The 24,180-nt window shown below is 39.6% G+C and overlaps 2 protein-coding genes across 2 annotated transcripts in view; both read left to right on the forward strand.

The window, feature by feature from the left end:
• Positions 1-8,357: 8,357 nt before the first annotated feature.
• LOC129773758 (transmembrane channel-like protein 5) lies at positions 8,358-16,357 on the forward strand. The gene is made up of 6 exons (XM_055777406.1): positions 8,358-8,927; positions 9,026-9,128; positions 9,257-9,831; positions 14,503-15,056; positions 15,114-16,099; positions 16,158-16,357. The coding sequence occupies exons 1-6, from the start codon at positions 8,523-8,525 to the stop codon at positions 16,202-16,204; spliced, it is 2,670 nt and encodes an 889-aa protein (XP_055633381.1). The 5' UTR covers positions 8,358-8,522; the 3' UTR covers positions 16,205-16,357.
• A 4,073-nt stretch (positions 16,358-20,430) lies between these two features.
• LOC129773765 (AMP deaminase 2) overlaps positions 20,431-24,180 on the forward strand; it is a 72,420-nt gene continuing 68,670 nt past the window's right edge. Inside the window, exon 1 of the mRNA XM_055777454.1 lies at positions 20,431-20,740. The gene's annotated coding sequence lies outside the window, so the exon portion shown is untranslated. The remainder of the gene's footprint in view (positions 20,741-24,180) is intronic.

Below are 24,180 nucleotides of genomic sequence, written 5' to 3' on the forward strand. Positions count from 1 at the left end.
GTGCTCTAGAATTTCCTTCTTTAACCCTCCTGTACTCGCGTGCAAAATCATAACACTCGCGCACGGTGTCACAGACCGATTGAACTTCTCTGTAATGTTGCTGTGTGGCTTATAAAACACAATGTCAATATAACTTAACTTGGGGCTTGACCTATAACGTGTTAGTACCATTATACACCACCGCAAGCGCAACAGTATACAGCCGTTAAACGAGTAACGCTTCACCGCATACACACACACATACACACGAGCCGAATATCTACTCCTCCATATATGATTCGTCACTCTCCCACCGACACAGCACGAGGTAAGTCGCACATTTGGCGATCCTGCCATTCATTTAAAGTGAATCAAGAGTCCTCTATACTTTTGCAATTGCAAATAAGAGGCCGAGCTAAAAGCAAGTGAATTGTGACAACCGCAATGCATTCCGAAAAGAGCCGGAAATGTGCATCAATCGTTTAAAAAACGACGCCATTGGAAAAATGCAAATCTGTTGCAGTCAATGCAAAGCGACGCCATGAAAAACGCTAAATATCAAATTTTGTTTCAAAACGACGCCATTGCAAAAATGCAAAACTGCTATCGTTTCAAAACGACGCTATTGTGAAAAAACGCAAAATTTCAAAGATGCTGCAATCGTTTCAAAACGATGCCATTGGGAAAAAATGCAAAAATTGTAAATCTGCTGCAATCAATGCAAAATGACGCAATTGAAAAATTCAAAATTGCAAAGCTGACTGCAGCAGCTGTGTAAAACGACGCAAAAAAAATGCAAAATTGCAAAGCTACTAGAATCATTTCAAAACGACGCAATTGAAAACATACATAATTGTAAATCTGCGGCAATAATTCCAAAACGACTCCCATAAAAAAATGCATCTGCTGCAGTCAATGCAAAACGACGCCATGAAAAAATATAAAGCAAAACAAAAAGCTGAATAATTGGCCGAAGAAGCCATATAAAAAATGTTTAGCTAAAAACGCCACAATATCTTTAGTAATCATAATCGAATGAGATCCACCGAACAACCAATGCATACAGTATTCAATGGCTAGTTCACCGGTGTCTTATAGCTAAAATTATGTATGCGGCAAATTCCAGGTTGAAACTCGTAATCTCTACAACATACTTTCGAAAAGCTTGAACTATGACACACGACAGAAAATACATTCGGCCGAAAGAAAACCATAACCCCGCTGAACTCCGATCTGATGATAAAAAACCGTCGCAGGAAACAAATCCCAGCGGCCTCGATGAAAGTACGAGTGATGATAACAGCCGCGAAGGTTCATCGAACTACAGCGCCACGAAGAAGCTGGAAATAAGATCAATGCAAGCGACCGGAAAGGTGTTTCCAGTGATGCTGATGATGAGCCCGCATAGAAGACCGAAAAAACTCAGGTAACCCGAAAGGAAAGCAACATGAGCGAAAAGTTGAGCAACACGAAGATTCTTGCTGATTTCTCGACGGTAGTCGCACTCCAACAGCTTCCTGTTTCAACTGCTAGCCTTCCACATTCATCTATGAGAATTCAAGAGCCTAGGGTTACTACACCATCGCAATACATCAAACCTTTCCCAAGCAGTATCCGAAAATAGTATATATATTGCTGCGTAACTTTCGAGAAGAATATCTAAAGCAATCTACACTCGATGACGGTACATTTGCCGAACGTCTAACATTCCAGAATACGTAGCATGCAAGCACACCTACAGTAAGTTATAGAAAAGCAAAACAAAGAACTGCAATTAGAGGATGCAGAAACAATATTAATTAATAAATCTGTGCCTGTCGCCCGTAACTTCAAATTTACATAGCATAGACAGTTACTAGTGCCTTGATTACAATAACCCAAAAATCAATATTTTCCAAAGATTCAGGATAATGTCTCCTAGAAACATTGGTAATAGTATAATTGGAAGTTTGATGAATGAAGCTTACTTCATTTTTTTCTAATACTAAACATACTGTTCTGCAGTGATTGCAATGGTGGTTGCAGTTGTAACTGTGATTATTTTTTTCTTTGGAGAGAGGGGGAGATGTGTGGCTTATAAAACACAATGTCAATATAACTTAACTTGGGGCTTGACCTATAACGTGTTAGTACCATTATACACCACCGCAAGCGCAACAGTATACAGCCGTTAAACGAGTAACGCTTCACCGCATACACACACACATACACACGAGCCGAATATCTACTCCTCCATATATGATTCGTCACTCTCCCACCGACACAGCACGAGGTAAGTCGCACAGTTGCCATTGTGTATTTTTCAGGCTTTAGTGGCATTTATTTGAAGAAGAGGGTATGATTGAATGAAAAAACTCAAAAAAATATGTTTTCTTCGTCTTTATTATGTTTTGATAGTCATCTAATTCAGCCTCCTCAAATCAGAGTAATTTTTGATACTCCAACACAAATATCGAAATTCGAATTTTTCACTGTTATTAATTAAAAGTAAACAACTGAATATAATTCATGGAAGTATAAAGAGCTATAAAATAACATAAAAACGTATTAATCGATTGTAGTTTCATTGGAGTAAGAACCAGAACGTAGCATAACTGCATGCTCGAAACAAACATATTTTTACATTTTATGCAGTTGTTGCGTGTTTTTCGGGTCTTTTATCGAAAAGAAGAATGTATAACGACCTTCTAGATAATTATCAGATGATAAAGGTTCTGGAATATAAAGTTTGCATATTTCTAATATTCTTTGTCTCTGTATTCTTGGCAAACTAAGAATTAATACCTTTTTTAGATGGGGCATAAAAAAATAATATAAAAGGATTTCTAGTAACTTCCTTTTCTTTTTCTTGTTTTCTTGTCGATATTGTTCATTATAAAAAAATATCCCCGAAACTATGATTGTTAAAATTTAACATAAGCCACCAATTAGTTTATAGTTTACTGTTTACAATTTTTCCACAAGTGAAATTCTTTCACAAGTGTGTATATGTATGACCAATATATTTAGCGAATACCTATACGAAAGTCAAACATTTATATTTTGCTTTTGAACGTATGAATCTAACGACGAATATAGTGCGATTCACATACAACATCCACGTCACGTCCACGTTCCGTCACGTCACGTTACGTCAGTTATTCTACCATGCATTTCTTATGGAAACATTCACATACACCGGCAACGTAGGGACCCGTCAGCATACGTTCAACGAAAACGACCGGCAGGATTTGTAGAAAAGAATAATTGACGGAGACGGACGGCTCGTTTGGTTTTTGTCTGGGCTTTGTGTCTCGGCTTTTGTTTTTATTTGGTTGTACAGTAATTTATATCTAATTCGACATTAAGCTAATTGAACAGATCTGTGATGCAATACGTTTAATTGGAAATTTTTACCTCTTATTGGACATCTTTGTAAACATTGAGTTCGGAGCCCAAATTATGGCCCCACATTGAAAGTCGCCACCAGTCGCGAATGTCCAATTACTGGTCAAAATCGACTCCAATGCGACACTGAATGGTGCCTCAGCATATCGCATGATAAGTAACTTACTGTACTTTTTATTCCAACATATCTCTTAGCTCCAAATTTCGGAGTGAAAATCAGTCGCGACTAGCTGAGAGAAATAGTCTATATATTATTATTGTTGAATAATGGTCGGGACTAGGGGGTTTAAGCATTCAAATAATTGAATTCAATGATTTTCATTGAATTTTTCAACATTTAGAACTGATTCTAGGCATGCTGATATGAAAGAGGACATTGCAATTTAAAATTGTTGTAGGTGGCGACACCATGAGTAACATTAAATAAATCATTCGTTTGACATATGACGTGACGGTGCTGGTGCAAGCATTGACTGCATGTGTGAATTGGTGGAGACGTTGACGGAACGTAGACGTTCTTCTCCGTAACGTTCTATGTGAATCGCACATATATCGACGAAAAGTTAATATATGGATCCTTTCAATCCAGTTACAAAAAGGACTGAAATCAAATAAGAATAGTCCGGCAATGATCTTATGCATTATATTCCATAAATATCCCACGCCCCTAACATTAATTTATAAACTACACGAATTTTTTCGACCGTCTTCATTGCAGTTTTACCTCGCAGGTAGTAAAAACATAAAATATGGTGAATTTCTTGCTTGGTGGACTCCATCTTTGACGCGCTATAACTTGAGACTGAAAAGGACAATCACAACACTGTCAAAACGACACTTGTAGCACAGATTGTCGTCTTCAAATAGCCGTATAGTATGATCTGATGCGATAAGTACAACACAAGATATGTTTAAGTGTTGCCATATATTGACAATATACGACATTTCTTTTTTCCAACCCAATATATATAGTTACAATTTGGTAAGCAAACGGAATTTTATTTGCTTTTATTTCAAGAGTTATTGGACGGCAACAGTTAGGTTTGTCGACGCGATGTGAAAATTCCATGTTTTTGTTTGAACACGAACATGGTTTTCGCTAGTGTTAAATATTTACCTAAAACACGAACAATGGTACTCGAACATAAACATGCGTTTCTCACATCATAAACAAACACGATGCTCATAATTCAAGCACATCATGTCCAAACATACCACCCGTTGTCGCAGTGTTCATTGCTTTCGTTTCGTGTCTTTTCATGCATGGGAAAAAAATGATTCCTCATAAAACATTTCTTTGTAGAGCGCTTTTTCACAGAATATAACTAGAAATTTAGTTCGCATTGCAAAAATTACGTGAACTCAGAGGCTAGGAATTCATGCACATTTTGCAAGTTAAATAATACATAGCTATTTCCCGTGAAAAGAAAACATTCTCTGAATAGAAAGAAACTTTCTATGAGATTTTTTTTCTCCGTACATGTTGCCAATTGAATTTTGGGAAACCGACTGCACAGCATGGAAACGTCATACAAATGCTGGCCAATAAATAAATAAATACCTTAAAAATTCGTTTTAGATGGATGTTTTCAGGAAAGTTCACACCTATTCTTGGAATTTTGATGTGGGAAACTAAACATCTCCGCCACGCTCTAATCAATTTTAGTACTGGTTCAAATAGCTGATAATAGCGGATGTTACATAAATTCAATTTATAAATTGATGCGTGGACTAAATAATGATATCAATTGTGAAGAACTCTGATATCAATTGACGCTTATTTTGTTCAGAACAGATGTAGCAGGTGTATTTTATTTGCCCTAAATTTTTGACGAAGCACCCATTGTCATGATATTCTTTGTTCTTTGTTTTTAAGAGGCTTCAAACTTTTCAGTTCATTCGCCTCTATTTGTCATGATAGATTTTTCTCTTCTCTTTTCCATGTCAACATACCAACACACCGTGTATTGGGTGGTGGTGGTGTGGTGTCTAATTCGCTTCTTTTATTCTACACATTGCCGTTGCTCGGGCCAAAATACAAAAGAAACTGGACATGATGTTTGAACATCAAATGTCACATTTTCAAACATAAGATACGAAAAAATTATGTTTGTCTACAAACACAAAACAGCAAGAGCAGCGTGAACATTGTTCGTCTCGTACGCAGTGTTTTATGTGAAACACGGAAGACTGGAAACGAAAACTTTATTTCTGATGCAAAAAAGTTTACTAATTGCGATTTTCTTGCAACACAGTAAACCACTCTGTAGTACGTTTCTGAATAGACTGACTCATCATTTATTTCGATCTTATCTCTAATCTATCTCTAGGTTCGAATCGAATCGAACATTGATAGTTCATAAGTCGAATATACATAGAAAATTAGTACAGTATAATTCTTCCCCTTTTCAGAAGATGTTATTATCACATCGATATTGACCTTTGTCAACTAATAAATTAATCTGCTATATTATTACAGAACTAATAAAACCTAGAAGGCCTAAATTTCATAATAAAAATTCTGTTCTTTCTTCGCACCCTTGGACATGGCATGGCATTCCATCCAATAACCTGTCCATAACTCATTGGAAAATGAAAGCACTCGATGATGCTCCTTGTGAGAGTCTGTTGTACGTATACAACCCTTTCATAGTATTAATAATGAGAAGTTTCTTAGATCTTTCTGTCAATTCTAATTGAGTATATGCGCCTTCCAAATCAAGTGCCCAGAAAAACTTACAGCCAGATAAGTTGGCAAAAATATCTTGTGTTGTGGGTAAAGGATAGATATTGGAAACTATCGCTTTATTTATTGAAACTTTGCAGTCGATGACTAATCGAATATTGTCTTTCTTCTTCATCACTATTATTATCAGGGACGCCCACTCACTCGTGTCAATTGGTGTAATCACTTTTTCATTTTCCAATTTGTCCAAATAATCCGCAACTCTGTATTTCAATCTGTAGGGTACATAATATGCTTTTTTTTAAATGGGAGTCTCATCTCTCAAAACCAATTCTGCTCTAAAGTCTCTTATAGGCTGACCAAAATCTCAAATACCTCTTTGATCCGTTCCTTTCAATTTTGAACTGTTTTTTCAATTGCCTCTAAATCCAAATTATTAATTTTGAGAGAATCTGTAAAAAATTTCCTCCAATCAGAGCAAAGCTCATCCAGCCATGTTCAACCCAATAACGGAAAGAAGTCATTATCGCAGTGCAGTTCTGACAATTGCATTCGGCGTTCTTTACCATTAAACTTTACTAAGACATTTGTCTCTACTTCAATTTTAAGCTTTGATCCATTAATCACTACAAGTCTCTTATCTCTCTTCCCTTCCTCTATTCTGGGGACTCCTGTCATTGTTTCGTTGAAAGCACGTACTCCTCTGCTCAGTTGATGGAACCTACCCAGCAAACATTAAATCGTATAACTTTGCACATGATAAGTTACATATAATTTCGTATCAAATCACAATCGCATAAAATATGAATCAAAATATCGATCATATATATCTAAATTCGCATAAAATGCAAAAACACGATTTTCCATGTCATCGATGGATTGAGTGGTAACGTTGTCGTATCAAATCGCATATCAGTCCAAAAAGCATCGCATATCGTTATATACGGCTTTATATGCGTACAAAATATGGCATATACGTATATCGCCTCCACTTTTGTGTGTAGATGCTAGTTATCTGCATCATATATCATACAAATGTGTCTTGGTTGTATGTATATCGCCTCCAATTATAGCTATTCATACGACTTAATGTTTGCTGGGTATTATAAGGTTTGAAGCCTAAATGATCCTTCACAGGTCCTTTAATGCTTCCAGCACCCTCATTCATTCTATTCACATGGTATCCCCTAGGAGAACGATAGGCACTAGTAATTTTTCCCATTGTCGCATCATAATGGGCACTACGATCATTCTCAATGGCTGCTACCATTCTTGAAGAATCTCCATGTTTTTCCGTTGTACCTGCATTAGCTTTAGCAACCTCCCATGTTGCAATAATCTATTCCGTTGCTTCGAAATTAAGTCGAAATTAAGTCATCTGTTTTCAAAATTCCCCGTAGGATACAATAGTTTCAATTCCACAAAAATAGTAGGCCCACTAAGTGTAACAAAATATGCCATTTTATCTTCCTTCTTAGTTTTATTAACATTGAAAAAATATTTTAAACCGAGTAAACCAATCGTTGAAGGAGTTCCCTCTCCTGTAAAAAAAGTAAAAAATCTATTTTTAACCTTTGCGGTCGTATTACATCGTGATACATGCAAGATTAAAATAAATAAACATTTTTAAAGTTTTGTTGTATATATATATATATATATATATATATATATATATATATATATATATATATAGAAATATATATATATATATATATATATATATATATATATATATATATATATATATATATGTATTAACTTAAAAATGTATTTTAATGTGATGTTTTTATATAAAAAATATATTTTATAATTCGTCTTCGAGTTAACTCTTTCAAGACAGTCTCCAAGAGTTAATCATATAAGGATAATCGATACATAATTTTATGTTTATTATTCGTTGAATATGAGACACTTTTGCCATTCATACAATGAATGTGTACTCAATGCAGCAATGTGTAAGACACTTATGCAAACAATTATTCTGCTCTATGAAAACAACTACTTCAATATAGTTAAAACCTGAAGTTACTCAAATAATGGTTTCCGTGTATCCGAAATGATCAGAACTTTTCACTTTACATGGACAAAGATTTTGTCGCTTGAGACACTAATGAGATTATTCAAATAACATGAGACATTTATGCAGACTGCAGTTTAGTTTCAAAATTGTCAAACCCCGGTCCCGTCTCGAAAGGGTTGAAAGACTTCCATACCAAAATGTGTTCATTATATTTGTTTTTCATATACTTTGGAGTATGAGTGTATCAATCACCAATTTGTCATCTGGCAGCACTTTTTCAATCCAGTTGCTTATCATTCCAGGAACTGTCAAAACATGTTTTGAAAACATACATTTCTCACGTAATACATCAGTAATTGGTATTAAGGTTTCATTTCTACGATATTCTTTTTAAAATCCACAAATATGCTTGTGTAAGTTGTGTTCATCATAAACCTTTTTAATTGCGGAATGGCACACCGCCATCGGCGAACAGTGAGTGATGTATTCAACATCGAAGTCGCCAACGAGTCCCGTCTTCAGCAGCAGAGTCCGGATGCGCAGCATCTGTCCTTTGCCGAAGCTTCCAAATGTTCGCCTTCATCCTCGTCCAGCGATTTCCAGAACACCAGTGATAGCAACTTTCTGCTACGGGTAGATGACGCATACCGCGATCAATACCATCATGAGGGAGGCGGTGGCGACGGTAAACAAAACCAGATTGTAAACGGTAGCGTGGAGAACAACGCGAACGAGGACGGGGAGAACTATGACGACGAGGTGCAGGAGTTTGACGACAAGGAAGGCAGCAGTCACTTCGAAATGAATGTCGCTGCCGCCGATAGCAGCAGGGCGGCAAGTCGAGTGGCAGTCGATGTGAGTGTTTGTTTTCTTACAGACAGCTAGTAAAATTGAGGTGTTTCGAGGCGATTTAAATTTTCCTTTGTTGGGTTTTATTTTCTTTGATATTTCAGAGCTTTCGACGATGGTCAGCCAATTTTGGGAAAACTATCAAAAACAATAAGCGCCACATGTACAACAAAACGATCCGATTCATGCCGTCTCGGCTGCGCAAGAGTAAGTATGAGTTGGGCGGGGGTAATAATCGAGACAGAATGTCAAGGCTAGTAGGATTGTTTTCTAGTACGAAAATAGAAACCTTTTGATGGGAATAGCCGCATATAAAAAGTGAAATATATTTTCAGCACTTTCCATCGATGGCGATCTAATCACAACGACGGCTTCCGATGTGGAACAAATCACTCTAGAGCTGGAACAGCGGGAGCAGTTGATGGAGGATAATCCCATGTCTGAGCAGTTGCGGATCGAAGCGATCAAATCGATGGCCCAGGCTCTTTCCATCAAACGTCAGATCAGAGCCAATCTGACGTGTACCGTTAACCGGCGGTCAATCAGTCGCTCCAAGTCGGTCAGCTTCCTGCGGAAATGCAAATACAGCGGCAAGGTGTACGCTACACGGTTCGTGAAGTTTGTTGCGCATGTCGTCACCAGCTTCGAGCTTTTCTACGGAAGCATGAAGGAGATCGAAGGCCACTTCGGTGGCCGCATAAGTGCATATTTCAAATTCCTACGCTGGCTGTTGGTATTGAACTTGGCACTGGTGGTTTTCATGTTTTGGTTTGTATCCTTTCCCCAAATATTGTACACGGGATCGGAGCGATATGATACAGAAATGCAAGGAAAGGATGCGACTGTGGAAGCCAGGGCAATGGCAAACGTCCGCTCCAAGTTCGAGTTTACCGATTTATTCACTGGAGAGGTAATCAAATATTTTTATTTCAAATATTTCTATACATAGTAAATGAGTTAATGCTTTGTGGCGAATGCCCACATATTTGAAAGAAATCTGTTGTCATACCAATTCCAAAAAAACCAAACCGTACGAAAAGAAATCGTTGTCAACGATCAACTATTAGAACATAGAATGGAAAATGGGATGTTGGTAGATGAACATTAGGGTGCCAATGAAAATGGTCATCTCGAATTTCAAAAAATTACCTCATAAAAAATGTTCACCAGCTCGAAAAAACACCCTATGCAAAATATCAGCTCATTCGGACTCAAGGCACAAAGCGGTCAAAGTTTGTTTTTTTTTTTGAAAATCGAAAAATCACCCAAGGGGGATGTAAAGGAAATCGGGGTTTTCGAAAAAAAATGTTTGATGCCAAATGACTCAAAATTGCATGAAATGTCGAGATCTACTGTCATCTCGAAAAAAATGCTGTCAAAAATCGACTCTCTGGGACTTTTTTCGGAATACGAGGCAAAACGTATGGTTTTGGGTGCCAATTAAAATAGTTATCTCAATTTTTCATTTGTAAATTGCTGTGTAGTGTGTAATGCGCTTTATGTAACATACTTAAAATTATCCAATTTAAGTTAAATATGCGCCGTTTAGTTCGCAAACTTGTTGCCATTTAGAAGGCAACTTCATTATAAACCCCCCCCCCCCCCACTTATAAAACCCCCCCTCCTTATTTGCAAAAAACTCCGCCAATTTTCGCAAGCCTCTTTTGAGGCCAACTTAGTATCACCAAGAGCGTTTTGTATGGACCGGAAGAGATGATAATCATTTGGAACCAGGTCCGGACTATACGATGGGTGCAATAGGACATCCCACCCGAGCTCCCGTAGCTTCTGGCGGGTCATCAAAGATGTGTGAGGCCGAGCGTTGTCCTGGTGGAAAACAACACCATTCCTATTGATTATTTCTGGCCGCTTCTGGTCAATCACCTACTTCAAACGGTCAAGCTGCTCACAGTAGAGAACCGAGTTGAGGGTCTGGCCATAGTTGAGCAGCTCATAGTGGATGATTCCCTTCCAATCCCTCCAAACACACAGCAAAACCTTCCTAGCCGTCAATCCGGGCTTGTCGACGGTTTGGGCTGGCTCACCGCGCTTCGACCACGACTTTTTTCGCTTTAGGTTGTCGTACGTGATCCACTTTTCATCACCAGTCACCATCTTCTTCAAAAATGGATCGAGTTCGTTCCGTTTCAGCAGTGCATCGCAGGCATTGATTCGGTCTAAAAGATTTTTTTGCGTCAACTCGTGTGGCACCCATACATCCAGCTTTTTTCGGAATCCAATCTTCTGTAAATGGTTCCAGATGGTTTTATGATCTATACCCAGTTCCTGGTCAATCGAGTGAGTGCTCACATGCCGGTCTACTTGGATGATTTCAACGATTTTATCGGTTTCCACGACGATTGGCCCCTAAAACCTGCACATGCCAAATTTGTTTCCGTTTGCTTCAGTGGCGTCTCGTGAGTAAATTGACTAGTTGTGCACCTACACGGTGAACGAGAGAAACCCAAAATTTGATAAATTTCTGTTCAACATTGCAAAAGAAAGGGGTTAATTAGTGCTCGAATATTGTGGATTGACTGACCTATCTCGTGTTTCCTCATATTTCAAACATTTCTGAGTCTAATTCTTATTTTGAGCTTTTTTTCATAATCATGCGTAGTAGATTGTATATAAATTCAATATTACATTGCATAAGTTTAGATGTGTAATGAAGTGCGATAGAATATTTCTTAAACATAATATTAGAGTCTTGTTTGCAGAGTCAAATTATGTTTTTAATCAAATTTTTTTTCTGATGATACGGTAATGAAATCTAAATCGCAAATCGGTCGCAACAAGATTTTCCAAATAGCCATAATCATAAGCATTTTCAGTCGCTCCTCTCCCATCGTTGATCCTAAGTAGGTTTTCAGTCTACGAAGAATCAAAAAACTTTGTTCGACCGATGCTGTGGTTAAAGGAAGCGTTAGTATTAGCGTTGCGAATAAAACAATTTCCGGAAAAATATCGTCAAGATTGCTACCGATCAGTGTTTTTATAATCTCCGATATTTTCTTTTCGGCAAATTCTAGCTTCGGATAGAACACTCCCATTTCATTTCCTAATTTCACTTTGTCTAAGTTAGAGTTCTCGTTTTTGTAGTGTATGGTACCGAATATCGGGTAATGAGAAATTTCAAACGATTGAAGAAAATTGTATCAAAATCCAGCATGTATCCTTGCAGCCCTGGTGCGAGTGAAATCGTATCACCATCCCACTTTGTGCCACCTCGATACATTTCTTCCAGACAAGTAGAAATTTCTTTCTTATATGTTTCAACCATGTTGATCATCCTAGAGCTGTAGGCCCACTTGACTTTGCACAAGTTCGGGATCTTCTGCTGCATAAATTTTTTCAACTCGTAATCGCACTTTGGGATTTAGATGAAGAATGATGCCAACGAAGAGAGGGAAGAAAAACATTTCCTTGTTTTTTTAATTATTCGTGCAAGAGTGCAGAAAATAATATTGACAACACGCGCCTTATAATGAATATAATTAGCGTTTGGAAACGACTTCTTTGCAATCGCCTGGATTACTCCTTTATCTCGAGCTCCATCATATGTTCGCAACCAGCTTAGCTGGTGATACACCAAATTGATGCAGTAAACTAAACTCATTCTGAATTTATTCTGATGTATACTGTAAATACTGACGTGGCATTCATGAAGACGGAAAACGACATAGCTTTCGTGGCCAAAAAGTTACACATGTCCTTATAGTTTCCTCTATTTACAGACATTATGCTTTCATCATGACCCGGAAGCTCAGCCCATGTGAACTGAGAAGACAAACTAATTCAATGATGATTTTCATGCCATTTCTGTTTTTCTTCACAATTGATTTATGCTTGTTTCTTACGACTTCATTAGCATGATCTAACGCATCTTCAATGCAAGTTTTCTCAAACGTGCGGCATGTCATGCTGTTGTTAGTGTGCTCTTTGGTAGCTGAATGAGTATTTATAGCGAAAGATAGATGATTCAAATCTGCATATCCTATTCTGTATCTCTATATTGTTTTCAGCTAGACTCTGTAACAGCAAACAAGGCCAACAAAATAGCTTTACTCTTGTCCCTGAAGCACAAAGCCTCTTCGCGTCGTGAGCTGTGGCATTAAAGTTCCGTGTAACTATTTTACCGTTTCTAACACAAGTCGTTTTTAACTTGTCCAGTTTTGGCCACAGAATATCCATTTTCGCAAAAAGTTTTTCTGTTCCACAGTTCTTTTCACAAACGGCCTTTTCAAAAACTGCCCAGCGGTTTTGGATGAAATTTAGTCATCTGGAGTGCGCCAATCCGACTGCGAATCTAAAGCATGGATCTCCTCACGTGCAAAGTGAAATATGCACGATACATACACTAATTGGCAATTTATTAGAGCGTGTGAGCGCCGCTCTATCTGTTCATCGAAAAAGTGCACAGAGTCTGATGTCGATGACGTGATAATATCAAAGTAGCTTACGCAAAGCGCACCAATTGCGAATCCGGAGCGTGCATGGATGGCCAAATTCGGGAGAGAAAGAAGATAGACTTCTGATGAGGAGATCTATTCTCCGTTCTCTTATCTTGTGCACAGAGTCCACTGCACGAAATCGTTGCCAACACATTGGCAGTTTAGTTACCCGAAGCTTCAACACAATTTTATTAATCAGTGTGTAGATATACGTAATTTTTGTGCACTAATCGATGTGCACTGACTGGGGAGAGCATAGAATAAATGGTACAAAATAGATATAAATATACGTAATTCTGCACAGTGCGTGGACTGGGAGAGCCGTTTGAGTCGGTTGAGAGCACTGCGTCCTGGAGCATTTGCAGCAACAAATATTGGATCGAGATTCATTTGATTAAAAAGAGGATTCACGTCTGGTCACATCATGTATGATTACTGGCTTGATTATTGTTTGATATCAAATAATCTCAAATTCAGGCAGCTCGCACACCCTTTTGAAATCGAGCCCATGTGAAAAACCGTTCGAAGAACAGTAGATTCCTGAATGAACTGCAACGTACATTGGATCACTGTATTGAACTGATTTAGCATGCCTGAGGTACCCTAGCTTTATTTTGCATCCTGCGATAGCAGACGGTAGGCTTATGTTTAGCAGTCATGACAAAATCATGGCGAATCCGATATTTGAGATGCATTATCCGGTGCCGGCTTACTGAACATTTTTAAGCCCATTACAACATGTGCTTTACCATCTAGGTTCACTAAACACGCCTCATTTGGTCCCAGAATTGAAGCTGTTTGCTCAAGCATATTAAGCGTAAATTTATTTAGGAATAAAAATGGAATTCTGTTTCGTAACGATCATGGCTAGCGCCCCTCCCCCCTATGTCACATCAAGCAAAGCAACATCAAACCAACCGTCCCCCCCCCCTTCACTCTACATGCATTACGTAATTTGTGCATCACGCCTTAGGTATTAAATTATATACATTTCTAACGATTTATGCTCATTTTATTCAACCATTTCTCTGACCCGACAAGCTTTCTATCCTCTCGAGGATTGGTTAGTATAATTCTTCTGTAAACATACCATCACTTGAACGTACTTAACCTTCTCACTATTTCAGGGATACTTCACCAATTCGATTTTGTTCTATGGCTTCTATAGCAACACTTCCTTCACCTTGATTCCGGGGACATCCGAGTACAGTCTTCCCCACGCTTACTTCCTCACGACGGTTGTGATGTATCTCGCTACCTTCGTCGTGGTTTCCGTAAGCATGGCACGATCCTACCGGATCAGTTTTATCGAGGCAAGCGGCTCAGTCCATAATATTCTCACGCATAAAATTTTCTGTTCGTGGGATTTCGGGATAGCAAATGAGAAAGCAGCCCAGCTGAAACATGCCAGCATCTTTACGGAGCTGCAGGAGCATCTAACGAGGCTGAATCGAACAGCGACACCTCCCGGCAGGTGGCAGAAACTGCGGATGACAGCACTTCGCATCTCCACGCATTCCTTCGTGTTTTTGATGATCGCATCAATCGGCTTCGGAATTTGGATGCTCCTGCAGAGGTTTGGGGAGACGGAACACTTCAACACTTGGTCCGCGCTGTATGTTTCGATATCCACAAACATCACGATCCTGGTAGCGCAATTCATTTTCCGGTTCATTTCACGGTAATCAGCGGGCTTTTAATTATTAGGATTCAAATTACCCATTACGCATGTTCACAGAATCGAAGACTACCGGCCGTCCTCGACGACACTGAACATCAATCTTATGCGCAACTTCCTGCTCCAGCTGTGCATCGTAGGTACACTCATGTTCTACTGGCTCAACAAAACGTACGACAACTGCTGGGAAACATCGATCGGACAGGAAATCTACCGACTGGTCGTAATAGATTTCATCGTGTCCGTCCTGTGTCTCACCTCCCTGCAGGCCACCCGATACGCCGCCAATCGCTTCTACAGCCGTTCGATCTCGCTGCCCGAGTTCTGTCTAACGAACAACAGTCTTGCACTGGTGTACAACCAAAGCTTACTCTGGTTCGGTCTGCTGTTTTCCCCACTGCTATGCGTGATCGTCACCATAAAACTGTTGCTCATATTCTACGTCAAAAAGCAGACGCTCCTCTACTTCTGCAAACCACCCACCAAAATGTGGCGCTCGAGCCAAACTCAGACCCTTTTTCTGGTGCTCGTGTTTGTGTCGCTGTTCGGGGTGATGATGACGTACGCTTACATCATGACCCATGTTCCCATCAGTGGCGAGTGTGGGCCCTTCCGTGGGAACACTTATATGTATCAGCTGTTCATGCAGGGCATCCTTAAGCTGAGGGAAGAGCACATCTTCTGGAAGATCTTTATGTACGTAACCAAACCGGCGATCATTGGCGGTGTGCTGCTGACGATGGGAGTGGTAACGTACTATCTGAGGGCCAAATCGAAGGCACAGATTGCGAAAGTGAAGCTGCTGAAGGAAATGCTGTGCATGGAGGCAAAGGATAAGGAATTTTTGTTGGCTAATATTAGTAAAATTACGCGGGGGAAGGAGTGGTATTTCGACAAGGATTTCCTGAACTTGAGAAAGCATAGTGCGGACAAGTACTACAGTGATCCGAGTGGCACCTGGCGGTACGCTGAGAGTCCACGCAAGGTCAACGGAAATACGGTGCTGAGGGAGGACGATGGGAGTCCGAACTGTTCCGGATATCAACGTAGGTTTATACGCAATTCCGACTATTTAATATCATGAAATATTTTATTTCTTCGTAGGAATCGATGAGTGCAATGAAGAACATGTCCGGATGAGACGCTTCTAATTTTTAGTATTTTTATGAGGAGAAAAATATGTTTTCAGAATTAAAAAAACTGAAATAACACCCTCAAAAATTCCCTTATTATCATATTAATATTTATTTTATATGTTATCCGTTCAACAAAATAAAAACACCAACTTCGGGATTTTTTTCGAATTCGTGTATTTTTACAGAAATAAAGTCACATAGAATTTAAAGAGCGGAGTTCTTCTACATTTTTGTTCTGTTTCAAGTACATTTCTAAAGAAGAATGAGAGTATTGAAAGGAAGCCTGGTTCCGGTCGTCCGACGGTGATAAGCTATCATAAACTGCAACTGAAGCAGAAGACGAAAGGAAAAGTAACTACATCGTTCCAAGTTTTGGGCCGAGAGGTCGGAGCACCGGGCCAGACAGTGGAAAAATACCTAACGGAGATGGACATCATCATGTGGAAACGTAAATTAAAACCAGTCGTGTTGGAACAGCAAGCTGTGGCCCAGAAACAAAGGCGGAAAGTGATGGAGAATAAAATTTCTAGGACGAAGCGAAACGTCGCGGTCGTCATGGACGAGGAGACGTATTTAAAGTGCAGGTGACAGGAAGCCATAAATGGCTGCCACAATGGCGCTCATTTCTTTCATCTCCCTCCCTCACCCCTCGCCCAAAAATCAATAATTTTGCAAAACAGTGTGAAGAAAATGATCGTTTTCGCACACTTCCCATCTAGTAATATCAACCAAACTCTAATCGATTACTCACAAGATATTTAATTTTCATCTGCCGTCTCACTGTTTAGTAAAAAAACGTCGGAAAACTTGAGCTAGTGCTCTGAAAGTAAATTTTCAATTTTCCGCAATGGTTCAGTTTGTATTGGTGAAAGCATCGTTATTTTTTTGACACTGATGTCAGACAACATCATCGAAACAGCTATAAAAACCACTCAATAAAATGTTATTCCTGAGTCATAGCGTGAAATTAATAGAATAAAATTGTGTTGATATCAATACAATTATTATTTTTACGTTTAATGGGTCTATAATGTAAGGTTTAGCAACTTAAACATTGGTTACGCAAATTGTATTGCAGAGCTCGGAACACTGCCATGGCTGCCTATGCTTTCAAAAATAGTAAACGGAAAAGTATTACATTCAATCAAAATGCCTCGGCCAACGAAGAGAAGAGTTAAGGCTCTCCTTGTCAATACCAAAACCGGCCCGATTCGCATGTTTTATAAATGATCAGAATTTTACTTCATATGCAAATACACATTCTATGTACATTTATACATGCAATTATTCATCGGAACACATCGTTCATACATTTCACTTTAGAATGGATTTTATTTTTCAAATGTATTCTATGACTCGTGTCAGTGAAGCGCCAGACACTCTGATTTACGTGTGCTTTGCTCTTCTCTCACAATCACTTACCCCATTTTTACACGTGGTTTTACCACGTTACCACTTCCTTCCACCTTCACCTTAAATCCAACGATTCATTCGTCTCCGACTGTTTCTATTCTAAAGGATGCATAAGTTGTTCGTCTGTTCGGGAAAGTACACAAATGGACAGAACAAATGTATGGGAAAATGGGAATGCTTCCATTTTCATCAATTTAAACCATATACAGACTATGGGATTGTAATGTATAGCGTATAGAACAAATCTTAGAAAATTTTCGATTCGATTGGTATGCAAATCGTTAAAATCCGTTCGCTGCAAAAATAGTTAATAACTTTTAACTTTATTTCATAAAAACGTGTCCTGTTTTCTGATTTGGCAATCTTACTGTAAGACGTAGTCCTACGTCAAAAAGAAATGTCATTGTTGACGATTTCAACATAATATGAAATGAATACGTTCGTGAGCTGAGAAACGTAGTGGAGGCACTGGGAATGAATCAGAGTGTTTCTGAAACAACACGAGTGGCACAAAATAGTAACACTATCATTGATCTTGTTTTTTTTTCCAACGCGAAGAAGTGTGAAGCTACAATCGTAGAAGAATTGTAAAATTTTTGATCACGATCCATCTGAATTCAGGTTGATAATATGACGGGAGTTAATCTACCTGAGCGAAAGAAACAGATCGTGCCTTCCATGACAACCGCTATGGTACCACGCAACAGAGGTGACTCTTCTAGTTTTCGGGCGGTGAATATCATACTAGCATTCCTTTCCTGGTTTGGTTTGCTATTTTCAAGTGTCATTCGGAATGTTTTTTGTGCAAATTCGCAGATTCAGGTCAATCACGGAGAGCAACTACGAATTGCACAATCTACCCAAGCGCAGGCTCAAGCTGAGCGAAAAAAAAACAGTATCGTATCCTGGAAGCGTTATTCGAGAGAACATCTACAAGCTAATGAGGCGCTAGCAAGAACCAGTGTTTCGGTAAATGATGCTTCTGAACAACTCAGTGTTTCTCTCATGTCCGCCGTAAAACAACTAATAGATACTACCAGATCGCAAAGCTGGTATGGAGCCGACTTAAGGAAGGATGAAAGCCGAAAGGGATAGAATTTACTGCCCATGGAAACGAACCCGAAGCCCGAAGCAACACCTATGTAGAGGAACCTTGAGCTTCCAAAAACAAATCAGCACAGCGTGAAATTGAAGGGTGCAATGCAGATTTTAAAAACCTATGGAATTGTCTGAAATCACTTATTAAACCTGATGGAGGTGCAACAATGGAAATTATTTTCGATGTAAAACGTTCTGGAATAGACACTGTAGACAATTTACATCTCTAAAGGATTGCAGTAGGGTAGACAATGCTACGAAGCGAGTAATGATTGATTCATCTAATGTAATTACGAACCAACTACTTCTAACTGTAAACGGTTCCCTTCAGCATAGTTTATTCTCAGAAACATGTAAGAAGACGGTTATAATACGGATACCAAAAATACCGAAATTGACGAAGCCAGAGGACCACATATGTTGCCGCTTTATGAAAGGATTCTGGAGATTATTGTAAAGGAACAGTTGATGGCGTATGTGGAACGTACCGGAAAACTATTGGAAATCGGGTTCTCGGAAACATTACTCATGTGAATCAGCTTTGAACTTACTGCTTCTAAGTCTGAGGAAGTGGAAGTGGAAGCAGTACGTAGAGCAAGAGAATTTATTGCGTTTTTGTAGATCTTAAATCGAACACCGTAACAATTTATCGGGAGAAGCTGAAGAGAGTGCTGAGGCGCATCGGTACCCGTGGGATCGTGCTGAAATGGTTTCACCACTATCTGGAAAATCGTGTGTTGGTGACGAAGTACAACGGCTGCGCACGTCAGCAACAGCAGCAAAGCGTGATGTTCCACAGGGTACTGTATTTGGACCACTACTGTCTATACTCACCCTTGTTCTGCGTTCCGCCGGATTTGCATTTCGTTCGAAACCATTATTTCGTTTCGAACGTTTTGCCCATTTAATGTTCGAAGAGAAAAAGATCGAACGAAATGCAAAAACAACTCGAACGGAGCACAGAATGAAAGTCGTTCGAAATATTTCGAATCGATCGAATACAGAATAGGGGTGACTATGAGGTTATTTCAAAAGTTCTTACCCTCAAAGACGAATCGTCTCCTTAATATTTGACACCATGCTGAATAGCATATTCATCACCATGCGTAGGTTGCCATATCCGGCATACACTGTGTCGTGTATATGCAACTGCGCCCATCTTGCGCTATCCCTATCATATAAATCACTCGGTGACATATTGTATGCACGAGACCTTGCGTTCCACCATTCGGTGAGCGCATTGCATGCAGCCTTTATGCATGGTATCGTACCTCTCTCACGCATTCCACTCGGTGACCGCATTACTTGCACACTTTATACCCGTGGCGAACAGTTACTATCTGCACTGGTTGGTACGGCTCACTGAGAGGCGTTTCATGCCCGCACATACTATACCGTACTGATTTCTCACAATCTAGCCTTTGTCCTGATTTTCATGAGAAATTCAATTTAGTTGCAGAATCAGAATTATTTTCAGTGTATTATGTTTTTGATTAAAACCTATTTTATTGAAGACCAAGGTTTTGTGAGCATATAAAGAGTAGCAGTTGGATCTTCTACGAGACCTTTCAACTATTTTGCGTGTGACATCCACAATGACATCCATTAGTTTCTGTGCACTCCTCTTCAGTGTATTCTTACTAGGAAAAATGCGTCAAGTTATACCTGAAGTTTGCTCTTGCATTCTATGCTGTTGTCAAGCTCCTGGTGAGGACCACTATGACCACCCTTCGGAGCACGGACGTCAGCGCATCGGAACGAACTCGTGAAGCAAACTTTGCGCCTAAAAGAGCAAAACCTCGGAACGGTCGAAATGACCGGGAATTGCATCCACAGAGAATGTGACCGTTTCGGGACCAATTTCATAATGAAATATTCATTCAACCGCACGGGTAGGTTCCGTACTATTACCGCATCCAGCATCGTTCCTCGCAGTAGAGAATTAAACGGAAGCGACAATAGGTTCAACAATCGTCACAAATAATTCGCCAACAACTTATGAAGCTGTACCAGCACCAGGCGATGTATGGAATGATGCAGGTATGTATAAGAGTAGAAGGAAACAATCCTCATTAGAATAAGGAAATATGACACAATCATTGTTGTACAATTTAGACCTCCGAAACTTGAGTATGAAGAACTTGATGTAAAGACAACAATTTGACGACCTGAATAGAAGATTAACAACAGTAAAAGTCAGTCTAATGCTAAACCTTTTTTAATCAGAAGTTTCACTACTAATGATCACTAATAATCATTGAAAAACGCTGAAAAAAAATTGTACACTGAGCTACCGAGTGAAGACACTTTGCCAACAGCCTCATTAAACAGTTGGGGGAATGCAGCGATTGAGTAACTCCCCTGGGACGTTGGAGAGCCAGGCTGTGGCCATTGTAGGGTCTGTTGGGGTCGACCCGGAACCACGCCTCCGTAGAATCCTTGATGAGGTGGGTGTCCCTGGTACAACTGCTGACCGACGAAGACTTGCTGCTGAGGAACATATCCTCCATACCATGGTCTCTGCACCGGGCTAGCAATGTCCTTCTGCTCAGTTGGTTTGGCCTGTTGTTTCGGCTTTCGAGTGTTATGTCCGCTTCTAGGCAATACAGCCGATCGCGCATGGGGCATTGATTTTTCACCTTCGTTTTCCGTGCTGATTGGAGAAACAGGAAGCGTAGGAGTGTCTGGTTGTGACGAATCTGTACAGGGGCAGCAGCACACTTGAACACAAAAATCGGGGCCCGGAATCGGGTGGGAATGTATCATTGGCAGCAACAGGAGAATCACATGTGGTAGATGCATTCTGACTGTTCGATTGACTGCAGATGAATACTTGTTTTCTACTTTATGAACATTCGTTCATTTGATGAACATCTGTTGAGCATAATAACAATTAATCTGCGGCATTTTCGCACTAATGAGGCGACTATTGACAGTTTCTGACTACTCGCTCATACAACTTAATTTTAAGTTTACCTCAATGAGAGTTTCGTTGCTGTGGACAGAACGAATGGAACGAAATACATACTTTCGACTATATTTGACAACAACTTATTTCAGATTGAAAAAAATGTTTTCAGATCTAGACCTCAATTCTTGACACCAGGACTCTGCTGGGTCGCTTCGGATCCAATTGTTTCTGCAGGGCGAATTTCAGAAACCTTAGTCCGTGGTACAGGATACTACTAAATCCATCATCAATGTGTTATTGCCGACACTGCAGCGAATGATGAAAGGTCTTGGTTCTGGGTTGGCGATTGGCTTACGAATTGAGGCGCTTGAACACCGGTGCATCGTCGTCTCCAGTTTCTTCTTTGCTATCACCGTAGGTCTCGACTAATGTCATCATGATCTCGTAGGGGTCCTTACCACTATTGGCTGAGAACGGCACAGGTGCAGAATCGAAAGGAAAACCCGACCGTGCATGCGGGCCTTCTCCATCGGCGTCTGAATGCGGCAGTTCGTCCGGCTCTTCAGGCTCGGTGCAACTGCAACAGCACACTTGCATGTAGCAATCCGATTCTGGAACCGGGTAAGACAGAACCCCCGTTGATAGCAGGAGAATGACAACCGTAGGATTCATATTGGTTGCTCACAGTTCACTGCTTAATTGCGATTGTTTTCCGCTTTATAAGTTGTCACTTAATTGAAACCGTCTGTTCGAAAGAAAAACAACCCGATGCAATCAGGTCGAGCACAGGTATTTATGTAATTCCCATCGATAATTCAGAGTAGTAGCGCACGCGGGTCAGGCAATATGACAAGCGTCATCCGTTTTGTACTTCTTGGAGGATTTTTCCTACAAACTGTCTATTCAAACTCGACCGAGGATTGCTGTTGCACTCCATGCGATCACGCCGCCACTCCGAGCCACGATTCAAAACCTGCTGCTCAAAAAGATGATGCCATGGAGCGTGCCAGAGGAGTCTCCGTTGGGCGTATATTTCCGAAGCGTAGAATAGCTAACAGCCCAGCGAGGGCAAGACCCCATCGACAGATCATGGACAACCCATCGATGCCGATTCGTCTCCAGCAGAAATACCGCCAGATGATGCAAAACAAAACTTTTGTGGACAAATACGCTCGTATGATTCAGAGGTACCGAAACCAACCGTATAGCGCAATTTCATCGAGGAGCTTGGTTGGTGATTTATGGATTAACTCTCTCACTGATTTCTGGGAATCGGTGTTCACAGATATACTACATAAGGCGTTCAGTGCGGATGAATATGAGGATGATTATTACTAGCCTGGAGCGGAAGTCGAAGTGTTTTATTTACGTTCAACCGAATTGTTTCTTGACTCGAGTATTTTATGATACTTTCCCGTGTTGCTGTACATTTTTGGATGAGACCAAAGTTCTTTTTCAAACCCTGAATTAGAGATGAGTTCTCGCGTAACTTTTGAAATGGTCCGCGAGTTGTTTTCTAGTGTAGAGACACGAATTTCAGACGTTTCTTCGAGCTCCGTAAAAATACAACAAATAATATTTTCACTATCCATTATATCATTATTTGTTCGTCTATCTTTTAACAATAAAACAAAAATTGAACGGAGAAAAAATATTCATAACTAGATTCGCATGAACCACGGATAAGTCAAAAACATTTTTTATGATAAAATGGCGGCCGTTTAAAAAACAAAATGCTGTTCAAAACTTTTTTTCATACGTTTCCCGATTTTTTAAAATAGTAAAATTTTAAAAATATCGTTTTTCTAGAGGTTCATGCAATGTCCTGGAAAAAAGATAATGAAGATCGTCGAGTTTCGAGCGACATAGCATGCGCTGCCATAACTATTTCGCAAATAGTGACGTCAGTCGTTGTGTTTATCTTTGATTGCCCACTGCATCCATGTAAAAATGCTATTTTCAGGAAGTAATTCATCAATTAAAAACGTACATTTTTGTAGAGCTCCCGCTGAATATGAGGCTAATGTGATAGCGTGTAGTGAATATTTGTGAAATCACGTTGAAAAAGATGAATAAAAGTGATATTTCTATGTGCCATTTTCACTCCCCCACGTTCATAGAAACAAACGAAGTTTCATTATTTTACCGTTATGAAGTTGATGTTTCGAATACTCTCAGTGTCGGTGTGTATGTTGTGATATAATAACCGCCAATTAATCGAAATTTCACCGAAATTGTTACTGCTTTCGAGAACTAAGCATACGACTGCTCTCTGGACCTTTTTACCACATGTATAATCGAAATAAGCCACGATATGATTGTCATCTGTTAAAAAATAACCAGTTGAATGATTTCATGAGAATTTTGGCTCAAATTATCATGCAACCGTGAGTACTTTCAACATTGTTTTGTTTCTTCCATATATATTCCATATTGAATGCAAATAATTACGACACGATATTTTGCTTGCCAATACAGATACACTTCGCCTACTGCTCCACCTCTATATGTACTTCATTGAGGTTCATGCGATAGAGAGATTGCTGCAGATTGTATCCATATGATACCG

The sequence above is a fragment of the Toxorhynchites rutilus genome, chromosome 1, assembly GCF_029784135.1.
Source record: "Toxorhynchites rutilus septentrionalis strain SRP chromosome 1, ASM2978413v1, whole genome shotgun sequence".
NCBI lineage: Eukaryota > Metazoa > Arthropoda > Insecta > Diptera > Culicidae > Toxorhynchites > Toxorhynchites rutilus.

Bases quoted from the DNA above. Each gene is read 5' to 3' on its own strand.
- LOC129773758 (XM_055777406.1), top strand. From the start codon at position 8,523: ATGGCACACCGCCATCGGCGAACAGTGAGTGATGTATTCAACATCGAA. The intron at 9,832-14,502 runs GTAATCAAATAT...TCACTATTTCAG, and splicing joins CCGATTTATTCACTGGAGAG to GGATACTTCACCAATTCGAT. The intron at 16,100-16,157 runs GTAGGTTTATAC...ATTTCTTCGTAG, and splicing joins GAACTGTTCCGGATATCAAC to GAATCGATGAGTGCAATGAA.